This window comes from Diadema antillarum, unplaced genomic scaffold (genome assembly GCF_040938485.1).
Source record: "Diadema antillarum isolate AM-2024a unplaced genomic scaffold, OU_Dant_1.0 seq00001481_RagTag, whole genome shotgun sequence".
In the NCBI taxonomy this organism is placed as follows: Eukaryota; Metazoa; Echinodermata; class Echinoidea; order Diadematoida; family Diadematidae; genus Diadema; species Diadema antillarum.
In genome coordinates, this window is record NW_027272220.1 from 365,681 (window position 1) to 383,259 (window position 17,579).

At 37.1% G+C, this 17,579-nt stretch overlaps 1 protein-coding gene across 1 annotated transcript in view; it reads right to left on the minus strand.

Annotated features, from left to right (window-relative positions):
• Positions 1 to 7,343: 7,343 nt before the first annotated feature.
• LOC139709931 (serine/threonine-protein phosphatase PP1-beta catalytic subunit) overlaps positions 7,344 to 17,579 on the minus strand; it is a 28,326-nt gene continuing 18,090 nt past the window's right edge. The window contains exons 6-8 of the mRNA XM_071621887.1: positions 14,970 to 15,121; positions 14,261 to 14,395; positions 7,344 to 12,190 (exon numbers count right to left, since the gene is read on the minus strand). Coding sequence (XP_071477988.1) covers positions 12,098 to 12,190; positions 14,261 to 14,395; positions 14,970 to 15,121 — 380 coding nt within the window. The 3' untranslated portion in view covers positions 7,344 to 12,097. The remainder of the gene's footprint in view (positions 12,191 to 14,260; positions 14,396 to 14,969; positions 15,122 to 17,579) is intronic.

Here is a 17,579-nt window from a genome sequence, read left to right on the forward strand (position 1 = left end):
AAGCTCGTAATAAATCTTTGAAAAATGATAATAGCGAGGAACGGACCAGAAAAGAAAAGAAAATGCATAATGAACGGCATCCCAACTCCGGCTTTGGCAAGACAATCAGCTCTTGTTTATTGAAGAACCTTTAAGTACTATAGATAACGATAGTCATCATAATTCAAGGTTTTATAATGAAATCAAATTGTTCGACTATTTCTATTAATTCTCTACATGACTCATTTCCAAATTGATCTATTTTGCGAAATCAGAGGTAAATTTCTGTAAATTATTGTCTGATACTGTCTCTCGTGTTGAGAGTCGTGGTTCGCACGGCGAGTGGTTGGGCTGCGCTGAGGTTGGGATATGGGAATGGTGCTCATCAGTATGGGAAAATGTGTAAAGAATTTTTAAAAGGTACGGAAAAATGCATACCTCATTTCTCTTCGTATCACTTGCCTTCTGAAAGTCGATGGTTTAGTCTCCATAGCTCCTGTGCCGAAATGTTGGCAGGTCTAATAGTGTCACGGGATAGTGGAGCCGCAACTGGGATTATGAACAGAGATGATCTGGATGGAGGATTTTGTCTATAAAGGTGGAACTTCAGATATTGTTTTAAAATATGATTGCATATTTTGTCATGAGTGTGAAGTATTTAGTGATTGGTTATGCACAGACCAAAAGGAATCAATAGAAGTTTACATACATTTGAGGTTAGCAAACACTCTTAAATATCTTAAAATCAAAATTCAGAAGACTATATGGACGTGTGCAAATGCAATCAAAATTGAGGGGAAAAAATGCCGTGTTTGCATTTTCTTCTTTTTTAATTACTCTCCGACCGATGTATTACATGGACCGGAAACCATTTGTTCCGACTAGCTCTCCTAAATAAAGTAGGCCTATGCCGCTGTCATACCAATCTACATAAAATAGCTAATGCTTATACATGTATCAAACAACAGAAGTTTGTTGCGCTAAACAATCCGATTTAGGACTGTGGTTTTGTAGTTATGCTCCCATGCTTTATTTCTTTCTTTTTTTTAAGTTTAGGATTTTGTTTTTTATCAACATTCATAATGATATTGCTATAATTAGAATTCAACAACAACAACAACGTAAATGCACCCTGAAAAATAAAGTCAATTAATCACAGTAAGAACACGTCATTTTCCATATTAGTTCCCAACCATTTCAATCGAAAACTTAACAGTTGTTTTTGTTTATTCAACATGTTTATTCCAGCACCTTTACTGAAATCCCATGATGGTACTTCTCTGTATTTTCCCCAAAAACCTTCAAAAACCTAGGCGGCATCGAGTCTACCACTATCATAATATGAGTAATTTGCCTAAAAGCTAAAGTTTTTAGAGCAATAACTCATCCAAAATGATATTTATATAGGCTCCTTTTTGTCAACTGTCAAGATTTTTTTTTTTCAATGTGGATATTTTTCCCCATTCTAAATCCAAAGCTGTATCATCATTGAGATGAATATAATTTCCTAAATATCTTACTGGTTTATTCGACCACTTCAGGTGAAATTTTTCTAACTTCCGGTATTTACATTGTTCATCCAGCCACGTCATAAATGTTTTATCTTTATCAGTCTTCGGGCCTGCTACATCACCAAAAAATTGCAACTCTTTTGAAATTTCAGCAAACGATTTTTTTTTTTAATCTGAAAAAATAAAGTTTCATCATCCTACTGTAACGATTTAAGTTGAAAGTCATACTATAATCTGCCAGTTCCATTGGCCGAATGTTTTTCTTTTTCCTGATAGGCCTAAATAAATTGGACATACAGAAACTATTCAGGAGCCCAAATAACTAATAATTAGTGATGGCAAAGGACATCCTTGTCGGATATCTCTTTCAGCATTAAAAGAGGCTCATACGAATCGGATGTACTTCCTGGAGCTGGCCAATTTGCTCTTTAAATACCCTTTTCGTGAATCTGCCACTGACACCGGACAGCTGTTGGTCTACTACAGATGTCATTAACTCCTCTGAGAAGTTGGAAAAAATGACAAAACCAAAGAAGAAATTTCATGGTCAAAAACCATGAAAGAAGGACACGTTTGATGACAACAGGAGGACAGCGGCGTATCTGTGGGGGCGTATATGTGGGGGCGCTGTGGTATAGTGGATAAGACTCCCGACTCTCGATCGGAGGACCCGAGTTCGAATCCCGCCCAGTGCTTTCGTCCTTGGACAAGATGTTTTACCCACTGTGTCCCTCTCGACCCAGGTGTATAAATGGGTACCTGGCAACGCTAGGGTAATAATAATAGCAGGGCCCTCTGGTAGAACAGTGGCAACACTGAAGAGGCTACCCTGGGTAAATAAGACCTTATTATTATTATTATTATTATTATTATTATTATTATTATTATTATTATTATTATCTAGGGAAAACGGCGCCCGGGGCAAGCGCGAAAATTGCGCCCCTAATTTCTGAAAAAGTGTTCAACCCCAACCCCATCCCGGTAGGGACTTTAAACAAAGTCCACATGATATACTTTTTCAAGCACTTTAAAGGGGTCTTTTGAGGGTGATTTAAATGTAATGAATTTTGATAAATTTTGGCGAGCGCAGCCAACGAGCCGAAAATTTTGGTATTTCGGCTAACAAAACATGGAATTGTCATTTTTTCCTAATCAAATCTTACAATTCCAATCAAGATATAGTGACGGCCTTATAGATAACGATTTATACCAACAAATTGCATGAGGAATTTCAAATGTATTCCAAATTAGTACGCGCGAGTTAGCCGAAATTTGTATATTTCCACGTCATCATCACGTTTTGTTCTTATCTCTTTTTTCTGTCTTTTTTTGATAAATTTTGGCGAGCGAGCGCAGCGAGCGAGCCGAAAATTTTTGTATTTCAGCTTACAAAACATGGAATTCTTGCCATTTTTTGCTTTTTAAATCTTACAATTCTAATCAAGATATAGTGACGATCTTGGATAGATAACGATATATACCAACAAACTGAGGACTTATGATATAGTACTCTAAATTAGTACGAGCGAGTTAGCCGAAATTTGCATATTTCCGCGTCATCATTACGTTTTGTTCTTATCTTTTTTTATTTGTGTTTTTTTTGCGCCCCCCCCCATATGTTCGAAACCGTTGGCGTCCTCTCTTGATCCAATCGGCGATCGCTTCAGAACGAATGAAATTGCAGCCGTGTAACATTTTTCCTGCTTAAAATGACATGACTGTGTGAACACAATAGACATTGTCATTTTGTGCGCGTCATCGTCACGTTTTGTTCTTATCTTCTTCTTTTCTTTTCTTTTTTTTGGATAAATTTTGGCAAGCGAGCGCCGCGAGCGAGCCGAAAATTTTAGTATTTCAGCTTACAAAACACTGAATTCTTGTCATTTTTTGCTTATTTAATCTTACAATCCTAATCAAGATAACAGTGACGGCTTTATAGATAATGATTTATACCACCAAACTGTGGACTTGAAAAAATACTCTAAATCGTACGAGCGAGTGAGCCGAAATTTGCATATTTCCTCGTCATCATTACGTTTTGTTCTTATCTTGCTTAATTTTTTTTGCGCCCCCCCCCCCCCTTTATGTTCGAAACCGTTGGTGCATTCTTTTGATCCTATTGGCGATCGCTTCAGAACGAAAGAAATTGCAGCCGCTGCTCCGTGAAACTTTTGGCGAGCGAACGCAGCGAGCGAGCCGAAAATTTTTGCATTTCAGCTGACAGAACATGGAATTCTTGTGTGAACACAATAAACACTGTCATTTTGTCCGCGTCGTCATCATGTTTTCTTTTTATCTTGTTTGATTTGGTTTTCTGCCCCCCCCCCCGCCACCATTCTCCCTCCCCCCCCCCCCCCCCCCTTTCCGGGCGAGTTTTTCTTCTTCTTCTTCTTCTTCTTCTTCTTCTGCTTTTCTTTTTTCTTTTTTCTTCTTCTTCGTTTTTTTTCTTTTTCTTCTTCTTTTTTTTTTCGTTTTTTTTTTCGTTTTTTGCGCCCCCAAGGAGTGGCGCCCGGGGCACGTGCCTCCCTTCCCCCCCCCCCTAGATACGCCACTGCAGGAGGAGCGAGCGCCTGAAAAGTAATATTAAAGCAACTTGGAATCTCATAAATACACTCTTGAATAGAGGTGGTAAATGTGTTACTGATATGCAAATGAAATGTAATGGTGAACTAACTACAGACTCTCACAAAATTGCAAATGCTTTTAATTCATATTTCACTCAGGTTGGTCCAAATCTTGATAAGTTGATACCACAAAATAATTCTAACTTTATGAGTTATCTAGTGAACCCTTGTTTGAATACCATTTATTTTCATGCAACATGCATTGAAGCAGAAATATGTAGCATTGTCAACTCTTTTCGGAATAATACAGCCTCTGGAAGTGATGATTTCAGTCCTCGTATAATCAAACATACAATAAAATAAATTAGCAAACCGTTGTGTCATATATTCAATTTATCTTTATCATCAGGAGTCTTTCCAGATAAATTGAAAATTGCTCGTGTAACCCCTGTGTTTAGAATAATGACAAATGTGAATTGACAAATTACAGACCAATTTCAGTGCTTCCTTGTTTTTCGAAAATTTTGGAAAGGATTGTCTACAACCGTACTCTTAAGTTTCTTGATCAAAATGGTATAATAATCACATCTGAATTGAAAAAATTGAATTGAATTGATGCCCAGACACCGGCCAGCTTTCGGCTAAGAAGGAGACCAGTGTGGTGGTCCCATTCAGTGCAGCTGCTCACTCCGTACCATCGACCAGGACAATGAGAGCGAAAGTTCTGTTGAACTTGACCGAGAAATTGAAAATTTATTATTTAAAATCATTGAAAGTTACGTGTTTGATATAGTTTGTGAAGACCACCAAGTCTTCGAGCATACTGCGTTCAAAAAAAAAAAAAAAAAAAAAGACTGAAAAGCGATTTGCTTTGGCTACAAGGCGGCGAACAAACCCGCAGAAAGTCCTACAAAAACGGACCTATAAAAACCGTACCGACAGTTCGTCACATCAGCTATGGAGACTGCAGGTCTAAACCTTCCACTTCCAGAAGGAAAGTGATAAAAAAGTGATGAGGAACGTGTGCATTTTTCTTTACAGAATTCTTTACATACATTTTGAGATACTGATGCGTATATAGCATTCCTTTATCATCTATCCCAACCTCAGTGTAGCTCAAGTAGACGCCGTGTGAATCACGGATGTCAACGCGAGCGGCGTTTTGGGGTATGACTGCAAGTTTTATCCCAAAATTTACCCCTAATTTTAACAAAATGAATTAATTTGGAAGTGATTCATGTTGAGAAGTAACAGAAATAGTCAAACAATTTGATTTTGAATTCATATAAAAATTTGAAATATGATCGTGTGTGTGTATGTGTGTATATGTGTGTGTGTGTGTGTGTGTGTGTGTGTGTATGTTCGTAGGCCTATATATGTAGTACTTCACGTAAGGTTTCTTCAGCAATCAAGGGTTGGTTGTCTTGCCAAAGGCAGAGGTAGGCTGCCATGAATGCATTTTTTGCTTTCAACTAGCGGCTCGCTATAGATTTTTTCAAAGCATAATGGCAGGCTTTTCTAGGGTTTTAAAATCTTTTCTTTCCAACAATTGGTCTGCCATGATAAAGTTTAGAAATATTAAAAACAAGGAAAAGTAGAAATTACGCGGTGCGTAATATATGTCCCCGCCGGAAGTAGCATTTAGTAGCAAAATGTACAATATAGGTAAAAAATCAAGATCAAAGGTGAAAGAAGTCAAAGGTCAAAATTCTGTGTAGAAGTTTTGAAGCCCTCACACAGTGCGATCACATACACTGTAAAGCAAACAAAATCGAAATAGGGTTAAAAATGGCGAAGGAGTAGCATTTTGTAGCCAATGTACAATATAGGTCAAAAATCAAGGTCAGAGGTCAAAGAAGTCAAAGGTCAAAATTCTGTGTAGAAGTTTTGAAGCCCTCACCTAGTGCCATCATATAAAGCAAACGGAAGTGAAATTGGGTTAGAAATGGCGAAGGAGTAGCATTTTGTAGCAAAATGTACAATGCAGGTAAAAAATCAAGGTCAAAGGTCAAAGAAGTCAAAGGTCAAAATTCTGTGTAGAAGTTTTGAAGCCCTCACCTAGTGCCATCACATAAAGCAAACGGAATCGAAATCGGGTTAGAAATGGCGAAGGAGTAGCATTTTGTAGCAAAATGTACAATATAGGTCAAAAATCAAGGTCAAAGGTCAAAGAAGTCAAAGGTCAAAATTCTGTGTAAAAGTTTTGAAGCCCTCACCTAGTGCCATCACATAAAGCAAACGGAATCAAAATCGGGTTAGAAATGGCGAAGGAGTAGCATTTTGTAGCCAAAGTACAATATAGGTCGAAAATCAAGGTCAAAGGTCAAAGAAATCAAATGTCAAAATTCTGTGTAGAAGTTTTGAAGCCCTCACCTAGTGTCATCACACAAAGCAAACGGAATCGAAATCAGGTTAGAAATGGCGAAGGAGTAGCATTTTGAAGCAAAATGTACAATATAGGTCAAGGTCAAAACTGAAATTCTGTGTAGAAGTTTCAAAGCTCCCATGTAGTGCTATCATATAAAGCAAACAGAATCAAAATTGGCTCATAAATGACAGAGAAGTAGCAAATTGAACATTTTGATCACACACGGACGCACAGACGGACGGACGGACGGACAGACAGACGGACGGACAGACGGACAGACGGACACACACACGTACGGCCGTTTCATTGTCCCCTGCTCGAACTCGTTCGGCGGGGACAAAAAGTCAGTAGTCTTCTTTTAAGATCCATCATGAATATACATTGTATCAATTTTGGACTTCTAATAGATATGTACATCTACATGAAGATGCGCAAGTAATGATTGACACGGGGAAAAAGACCTCATGATTCCATAGTCTCCTTTACATGGAGGAGGCGGTCAACTGGATATGTTAACTAAAAGGCAGGCAAGTTGATATACAATGTACTATCCTTTCCGTCTCCCCCCCCCCCCCTCACTCTGCAGACATACACACATGTAAACATGCACAGACACCCCTTGACATCATCTGTAGACTATATACAATGTATGGTCATGATGTATGGTACAAGTAATAAACATGGATGTAACTGCTGTTTGATGTTGTCATGGTGTAGCCATGGCTGGGCTGGCAATGATCTGACTGAAAGTGGATGTAAGGTAAATACTGTATTAGCTATAGCCTCCACTTCAGTCTGTCTCCACAGAGACAAAATCACAGCAAGGTCGACTACGTAATTAACGATAATGATAACAAAGGACCACGATAATCAAGAGACAGTGGGTACATTGGTAAACAGTATGATTAAAACTTCCTCTTTTATTATGTATACAGAACAAACCTAAGTTATGATGCAGTGACTCTTTGCCCTTTTTGAGTAGCTATAGTGTCCCCACAAACCAATCTCGGTGTTACACCGAGATAACTAAATATAAGAAATACAAAAAGTCTTCATATAATGGGGAGAGGCATTTTATCATTATTCCCTTCAGAAAATATCTGAGCACCAATAATGAGTGAAGTGTTGCATCAAAGCTGACTGGACTTTTAAGCTCTCCAATAGAGAAAAGAATTGAAGAAATTAGAGCAGTAGATCAGATAAATAGACCTAAAAGCATTGGTACATCTTTTATCTGAGAAATTCCAGTAGACTATCAGCATGTATTCTTTGAAATTATAAATGACAGCTTCGTAGCATAATCGAACTCGACCATTTCACATCAGTGAATGATCCACATTAGCTCTGGATTTCAGATAAAAGCATCTCACATTTTTAATCACTATTTTCAATAGCAGATTCCAAATGTAAAGTGCACTTTGAGGCATTCTATCACCACAATCTCAATGTACGGGACATATCATACGCAATGCCTTGCCATGGGTTGGGGCGAGATGGAAAGTCCAGAGAGTTCGACAAAATGCCACACATAATGCATAGTAAGGTGTTAGTTTACTCGAAAAGAAATATCTTAAAGTTGCAACACTTGATACTGGTATGGTTTCACACTGAGATACTCAATTGAAAAACAATCTCACTGCAATCCTTAACTGATAATGAAAATACAAGGGGGTAAACACCAAAAATGATATCAATATGAGTAAAAGGATCTGATGGTCCAGTGTACTATAGATGGAAAATAGCAAAGAAAGTCTCAAACTTAAAAAGTCTACATAAATACCTCCCAATTACAACTCAAATATGTTTATCCACTATACATCCAAGTCTGCAAGCATACTGGCAATATACCTGACAGCTTAAAATCGTCATTCAAAACATGGTTACCACTTTCAATATTAGTTGTCTCTACAACCTCTTGAAACATTTGTGTGGTGCCTTTTGCAGTTGAAAATGAAGCACTTAAATGTCTGGTTCAAATATCCATTTCATGAATTTTATTCTATGCCATTCCAAAGAGTATCTGATGTTAGTAAACATGTACAACTGCTTTGCATAAAACTTATCTACATCTAAATCTATCGCACACAGCCACAAGAGGACACAATCAGTTATTCAACCCACTCATTAGTGCCATGTCGCTCAATTGTGTGGTTGAAACTACACATCACATATTATGTTTTGCTGTCATTTCTCTTCCTGAACATAACATTTGTTATACACAGTCTCAAACCAACCATATATGTGAATGTCAGCACTAGACTCTCAAACACATGTAACCTCTACCCCTCTGGCTTCTGCCAAGCTTTCACATTTGCCTGTTGGATGTACATCGTCCCCTTTGAAAATCTGAAAGGTTATCTGTGAAAAATGATTCAAAAGTCTTGAAAAAATACCTGTGAAGGGCTACAGTAAGAGTTTGTGAGTGTGCAATAGATGCCTTCTTGTGCCTGACTTCTGAGCATTGGCTCATGGCTACTGACAAATAATGTACGCTATCTCATTGGTTGAGAAGTGCTCTAAGGGACCCTATCTGATTTAGTGGAGAGTACTGTACATGCTTTACAAAGCAACTGTAATGCCTCTCTTTAATCCCACCAGAGAAAATAAGACAAGCAAACAAGGAACTCTATGAATGTCTTGAGATTCTACAAAAGTATCAAAATGTCCCACTAATGTCCACAAAATGATTCTAAAAACACAGCAAGCAATACCCACTTTAAGCCAGATGAAAAACAAGTGTTTACCTATACAACTCTACAGAAATTCCCGCATGCCAAGCTTGTCATTTCCAGAGGATCCACAATGCAGAAATATTGACTGGAGACAACAAACAGTTAGACTTGGAAAATGACTCACAGGATCGCTGGTGTGACCTAGCAGTCAAAATTACTACCATGGATGTGTGAATACTCCCTTGAGCACTTCTTTCTACCACACAAGCAACGAAAGGCACTGCATATTGGTATGTTCCATACATTCAATTTACATTTTACGCATAAGGTTTCTACATAAGTGTCATGAGGCCATACAGTTATTTGATACAAGTCTTGCAGTCTTGCATCAAACCAGTAAGATTGAAAGCAGTACAGAATTCAACCTTTACTTCGACCCTCACTAGATCTACTCAAAATTCATGCTACTGAAACATCTTTAAAGTCATATTGTCAACAGATGTTATCAAATATTGTAGTGGCAAAACATTTGGTCAAATTCTAGACATTTATCTTGACTGTTGACAGCAATGATGCATAAACAGTATGTAAATAAATCCAAAAGTTGAACAGGTTAATTTTCAACCTAAACCAATTATGACAGAACTTCACCGAGCACTAGTTATGTCAGTCGTTGAAACATCAAATACAGCGATAATCCTTGCAAGACTTATCTTTGACCTTTGACCCCATGACCTGAAACCTTAGTAGTTCTTTGTTTAATGGTAGTGCACACATGAACCAAGTTTCATTCTAGGTCTTGATATACCAAGTTTCATTTCAAAGCTCTTCCCCTGTTATGTTGGTAACAAGAACTGATTACTGACAGATACACAAATAACCTGAAAACACACTGCCTTGCACATTGCATAGGCATTACACAAAATTTAACAAAGCAATACAAAGCTTGTCAGAATGACTTGCATTGTAGGTATGCCTACTCTCTCAGGGAGTGATGACACTAGTAATATATAGATAGCAGGATGCCAAAGACTGACAACCATGATTCTTTTGTTGATCCGTGCCATGACAGTAGACTACAGAGGAGTGTGTGTTATCAGAAAGGTTAACAGATACATTCAAGATATGAATTACAAATTTACACCAGTGCAACAGATAGAGAGAGAGATAGAGAGAGAATTGAAAGAAAAAAGGAAGAAAATAAACCAAGAAAGACAAAAACTGAGTGGACAAGATGTCAGGCAACTCGCGAGCAAGGAGCACAGCAAGCTTTTACATACTGTGAAGTATTTCGCTTGTGCTAGAGTATTTGACACTTCCCCGTGAATATAAACATGGGGCCGTTAGGGAAAGAATATATGATTATTGAATATTCTGCCAAGATGTAACATCAACACATATACAAGGCACATCATTTATCATTTATGACATTTCTCATTAGATACTAAGATGTCGACACTAGCTGCTGACAGTATGTTAATCTTTATTGTACACTATTATTGTGATGCAAATTACCTTGGTTAAAACACTATTGATGATAGAAGAATAAATGCTTAAAACCTATGAATACCTCGGCACACTACCATATTTAACACAGATGACCTACTTCTTATTTTAGTTTTCTTTTAGGTTTACACATCTGAAGAAGGAACTGTATAAAAATCCTTAAAATCAGATCCCTTCCAGATCATTACACGCCCTTAAAGACAAGAAGAAACAAACCAAAAAGGGCAGTTCCACTCAAAGGCCACACATTCAAATGAGCCACAATTCAAATCAGTACCAGACTGTTATTCATGAAGAAGCTGTGACAGTATGCATGACATGATGTACGGTACTGTATGCAACACAGGCTTGATATTTCAATCATAGAAACAAAGAGAGAGGATGAAAGGAAAATACATCATCTTTCTATCAAATACCTGTACAGACATGCAGCTACCATTACATTGGGGGGAAACACATTAACAGAAGAAACAAAGCAATAACAAACAAAAAGGGAAGAAAATTCATAAATTACAATCTACAGTCGTAATAAATATCTAATACCTCCTGATTACATCTTAAGTCAAAAAAAAAAAAAAAAAGAGGAAGAAAGAAAAAGAAAGTATAACTATAGGTATTCTTCTTATATACTCATTATGCTTTGTCTATTTACATGTCTTTACATACCAGGTAAGTAATATTGTGTTCATGCATTCTCATTATGAAGCTCATTTACCATAAACCCTACATACAGTCAGGCCCCTGTTTCTTTACAAATGGATCTGCAATGTCACAGTGGACCTAACAAGTCCTTGTATCAACTGCACAATTTTTGAGACTGATGCCTTTATTACATTTATTCCCTTTGAAGGCCCACAAATTAGATTTTTAAACTCTAAATTGTGACTCAAACTTCAAAATGTGTACCTTCTGAACAAAAAATTCCAATGCTCAACAGTTACTCTACCATCTCAATCAAAACATACAACAGCACATGATCAACCGCCGATCCTGACCCCATAACGTTAGAAGTGCATCCAGGTCCTCTCTTCTGTTAATTCACAGGAGAGTTAACCTGCAAATCCCAATTTTAATCTTCAATTGATGCCACTTGCAACATTTTCATATTACTATCACCAAAGTACCACGCCAAATAACCATGGCAAGAGTACAATGAATGAAGGATACCCTGCCTACACTTGCCGGACACACAGTTATATGATTATTTGGAACAAACCAGGAAACTGGTGGGCAGCCATTATGACAGCCATTTCCGTTACAGTTTGATGCATAAAAGAACCAATAATAATAAAAAAAAAAATGTAAAACACAAAAACAAAACTCTCCCCAGTATTGGCAAATGTTCTCCCCTAAATCTTACACACTCTTAAGCTTCCAATACTGCCTTGCCCGACTTAGGCTTCCTGCATTGCTGTGTTATAGACAGATAAAAACATGGGACTTTCTGTTGACTGTGTGGCTCCAACGCCCCATAAGGTTCCACAGTCACAGTCCTGCCTACTTCTTCTTGCCTTTGGGAGGGGTCACAGGTCTGCCGGAGTTGATTCCTGCATACTGGTATTTTGCTTTCTTCTCTGATGGTTTCAATATCTGCAGGACAAATTTTGAAATATGGAGATATAAAGATTACAGAGAAAATACTGGACTACAACTTATGATATAAATTCTGGTATGTAAGGGCAAAAGCGGAAGAACATACTGTAAAACGAGGAATGTTCTCGTGCATTTTAATTTCGCAAATTTTGTGAGTGTCAAGATTTGCGAAATTAAAATGCACACGAAAGTTCTTGCTTGCACAATATGCATTGGATGCCAGTGGCAAGTCACAGAAATTTCATGCTGCGAGAAAGGCCATCGGATCCAATTTGCGAAATTTTCATGCCACGAATATATCGTGTTTTACAGTAATCAATTTGTTCATGCCAGATATCTGGGTTTCTAAAAGCAAACAAAATATGAGCAAAATGACTTGACATGAAAGCTTGACAAGCGCATGACAAAGATCAGTGATATGTTTGAGACATCACACTAAATCTTAAATTTTGTCAAGCACAAAGAGATAGATACCAGGTGAATAGATGAATAGATAGATGAATAGATAGATAGATAGATAGATAGATAGATAGATAGATAGATAGATAGATAGATAGATGGATGGATGGAAGGATAGAGAAAAGAGAGAGAGAGAGAGAGAGAGAGAGAAGCTGGCATGGACAGATCCACATCATCAAGGAAGTAACACACAATTGCATGCACACATGGACGACGGAAGGAAATAGCTGATTCAACACATGCAAAGTCTTGAATGGTTTGAATAGCTGTTTATCTCATCAGACACACATAACGCATGAGATACATGGAAAGATCTGGTGGTGTTATTCTTGTAAATGTATTTGTGGAAGTACAAATCAAACTTGAGCACTTAAACTGTGGCACTGTTGAATGGGATGCCTCTGCCTTATCACACAATTACTACATAGTATGGTCCATCATTACAGTGGTGAAAAAGTTCACTGGTGAAATGATCCATGACCATGAAGATTGTTTACTCTGCTGAACACAAAGGAATTTGTCCAAATTTATCTCTATTGTTATTACAAAATTGCATCCGGTTGGACTTCCCATATAAAGAATTGATAAAAAGGAAATTTTTTGGTCACGGGTAGATGACCTACGCCCTTGAATTTTGACTTTCTTATGAGTCAATATCCGAACGTCCAGCTCAAAACCCACAAGTTGCCAATTAGAATTCTCCGTATTGGACCAAAATAGTCATTTGGGTTGACTGACTCAAATCTTTTAACCTGTTGAGGACAAGTCCCGAGTATACTCTGGCAAGTGTTGCAAGTGTCTATGGGAAATCCAAGTTGTAGCAAAATTTAGCCCGTCCTCAACGGGTTAAGAGTGTTTTACCTGGGCTGGGAGAGTAATCTTTTCTCTATCTACTGTCTAAGTTTGGCGGTTTAAAACAAAACTGGAAACAAGCTATAGACAGCTTTTCTGGACCTTTTTTTTTTTTGACAGGCGCTACTTTCAATGGGAAATATGTTTTCATTGCTTATTTTGTACAGCCTGCCTGAGTGATCATTCAATCCTCTTTTCTCTCTTTTCTGTGAACCAGCACCTCCTAACTCTACCTTATTTCAATCACTTTTTGAATAGGTTAGGATGGTCCACTTTTAACAAATTATTTATCATTTTAAAGCTTAGAGCTATACTCTTAAACTATGTGAAAAAGTGGAAATTATGTTTGGCCTACTTTTTGTGGGTCTTGAGCTGGGCAGTCATATATAATATGACTGTATTTCTAACCTTCCTTCTAACCAAATCATCCTGCCAAGACAAATTTCCAGGTGTTATTATGGCTAGAATATGTCATTTTGGCTTCCATCTATTGACCTTTGATCTTGAGGCAATTTGCAAAAATTCCTATAAGAGCACCAACAACCCATCATCCACCTTTGAGACTTTCTTAACTGCACTCACAAAATCTGGTGCAGATGGACAACTTGCAATGACAATGCTTCCAGTGAACTTTGTGCACAGAGGCATAAAGATTTAGCATGAGGAAGATAACTTAGTGATGACTCCTTGGTTTTTTAGCCTTTTGTTTTTTCAACAAGAGACAATGTGATGATGGCTAGATAGAGATATACTCACCTGGAATGAACACATGAGCGTGTCGTCTACACTCATCATTCCTCCAGCGTTGTCAAACTCCCCACAATAGTTGGGAGCTGAGAACAAAGTCACCAGCTGACGCTTTGCAAAGAACTCATAGCCGTCTTCCACCACCTTGCAGCACAGGGAAAGAAAATACGAGAGATACAACAATGTTCACTTTTTGAGGTAATCAACAAACACATGAACCACAATGCTCAATTTTATTGGTCATACTGAGCCAAAATGTTGCATATTTTTAAAAGGATAATTTTGGAAATGGACACACCCTACAGGCACTCTAGTGTTCTCAGAGAGTTCTTTCTAAAAATTTTCTCCTGTTGCACTCAGAAGGATTCTACTCTAAAACACAAAAAGCTTGGTGGGTTGGAACCACTTTGTTTTCAAACAGACCATTTAGTGTTAATGAATAGATGGTACTGTACATATAATACATGACCATAATAATAATACATATTATCAAACTTTATCAACAACTCAGTACTAAATATAAATGTCAGAGTGACTCATGCAAAATTTCTTTTGGTGGCGCTTCTTAGAAAGAAAAGAATATGAATTCTTGATTTTTCCAAACATATCTCTAACCAGAGTAAACTACAAGCCCTTTTTCAATAATAAAATTTATAACTTCACTCAGCAGCCATCAGGATAAAAAGGCACAAAGTAGTCATCTTGATAGCATCTGTACCTGATGGGCTCTGCAGATCAGGTCCAAGTCATGTCTGTTGAGGAACTTTGCCACAATATCTGCACCAAATGTAAACGAGACCCCACGGTCGTTTTCACCCCAGCCGGACACATCTTTGTCAGGGTCTGACCAGAGCAAATCGCAAAGCAAGCCTGTTTGGTAAGAGATGAAACAACACAAAATATAATTTCACATCTTTTACAAAGGACTGTGGAACTTGGAAAATCAATCAGTCACAGTAGAATATGCAATTTGTTCAATTCACTGTGCTTTTTTAGTTTCAACATTTAACAATACAAACGCATGCAAAATAAGGGAAACACATACCAATACATATATTTGCCGTTATTCTTGCATCCATGCTACTTGTTTAGTCATATTCTATCAGTAACAGGTGTCATTTTAAATAACATACAAGTTTGATTTGACATTTAAGCAGAGACGAAAGTCTTTAATAATGAAAGTCATTCCCTTGATTTTATTGTTCTTTTCATCATTAAAATAAATCATCTTCTGTCAGTTAATATTCAAAATGACATGTCTTGCATGAGGCATTGCAACACCATATTAAGAGAACATCAAATCAAACATCACAAACATGAACACCTCCTCACCTACTTCTTGCAAATGATTATTAAAATATAAATCTACTGTAAAACTAGACACTTTCGCAGCATGAAACTTTCATGAATTGCCACTGCCATTCGATGTATTGTGTAGACAAAACCTTTTGTGTGTTCTTCCACGAAACTTTGTTCCTCCCTAAAGTTGCAAGCATGCAAAAATTTCTGGTTTTACAGAACACATTTTGAGTCACAAATAACTAGATCTGTGACATTTTACTATTTTCATCTATATACATAAATTGTAACTCTTTTCCTGACTTCCATTCACAAATGACTTTGAAGCCTACTTATCAGTAATGGTGAATTAAAGCATTTACAAAATCGATTAATGTGTAATATATTCAAGTGTATGCCAGAAAAATATTTTGCATGATCACAACAGTCATAGAGTAATATGCAGAAAATAAAAATACCAAAAATAGACTGAACACAAGGCTTGGTTTTGCTCAGTTATATGAGTCCTAATACCTACATTTTCTTAAACATCTTGGGAGGGGCACTGTAGAGGAGATTGAATTGGACTCTGGATGGATTTGAACTTGAAGGCACAAAATTCCTCCATTAAGAAGGCAAAAAAAACCCCACCCCTGTCACTTAAAAGTTAAGGCAAGTGAGTGTGTGTGTGTCCACTTGGCTAATTTGCCTCTGTGCCCTAAATACACGAGGAAACTGGAGAGAGATTAGTGGGGTGTTTTTCAAATTTAGATCTGACATCTAAGAAGGAATATCCTATTTTAAAAACAATAATCATGATTTCCTTCATCAATCATACAAAGAAAATGATACAAACAAACAATATCTTTTATGAATAGCTTAGTGACCCAATGGATCATAAGAGTATTACAAAAGCTTTTGAGCTACAAAAATATAAATAGCAACTGAAAAGAACATTGTAACACACAACGTTGTACACTGTGGCCATTCAAAACTAACCTTTTTTTTTTTAAGAAGAATTTTTTTTTTTTCTTTGGGATAGTCACAACGAAGCATGATTTTTCTTTTCAGGAACTGTGACAGAGCTTGGATTGAATCCTATACAAAGACTGACAAAGCTGAGATTGAAATATTCTTTAAAGGTTGCCAAAATTAAAATTCAAAATGGCAATTGAAATGAGGAAATAAAAGGGTATGCCTAGCACAGAAGATCTTGTAAATATTTTAGTATCATGTGCAAAACTTTACACTTCTAACCAAGATTGTTGCCTTGGACTATGCACACAGAGGAAGAGAAATAATGCACATAACATGCAATGCTGCCAGCCACTAGCATGATGTAATGAGTCATGAATAGGCACACAGGATGTGCATCATGAATGGATGTGGAGGAACAGAGAGGCAATGGCTAATAAATTCAGGGAAATATTTCTAACGAGCCAGGATTACCTCACTTTCTGACTAACCGTGCCAAGATTACACTTATAGACAGCAATGTGAGTAAAAAGCATGCTGGCTTGATGAAAATTGATGTAAATGGAGAGAACGACAAGAAAGACCCAGACACTGTTCACACTTGGTAAAATGGCAGCCCTTATAAATTTAGATCAGAATGAACTTGTGTGTGTTTTATGCTGCCAATGTCAGTTTTGAATATTTCATAAAATCCTATATCAGTCTTGTACAGCAAAGTTGCAAAGAAATAATTGTATTGGTTCTAGGACCAAAAAAAAAAAAAAGCCTTTGCATACACAAAGCTAAAAGTTGAACATGTGACCTCATCATAGCTACAAGGGATGATTCATTGTACAAGCCAAACACACAAAGTTGTCATAAGTTAAACACGCACATTTTGACACACCATATTTGAACAGATAATAGTCACTACAATTAGGTAACAACATGCTCCATATTAAATTTCTCCCAGACAGTATACATAATGACAAATTGTGTAAAAGCTTGCCTTAAAACATTTCATGTTGTTAATATTCTTTATTAGCGATAAAAATCATATGTAATGCACTATTACAATAAAATCTAAGGGCTGCCT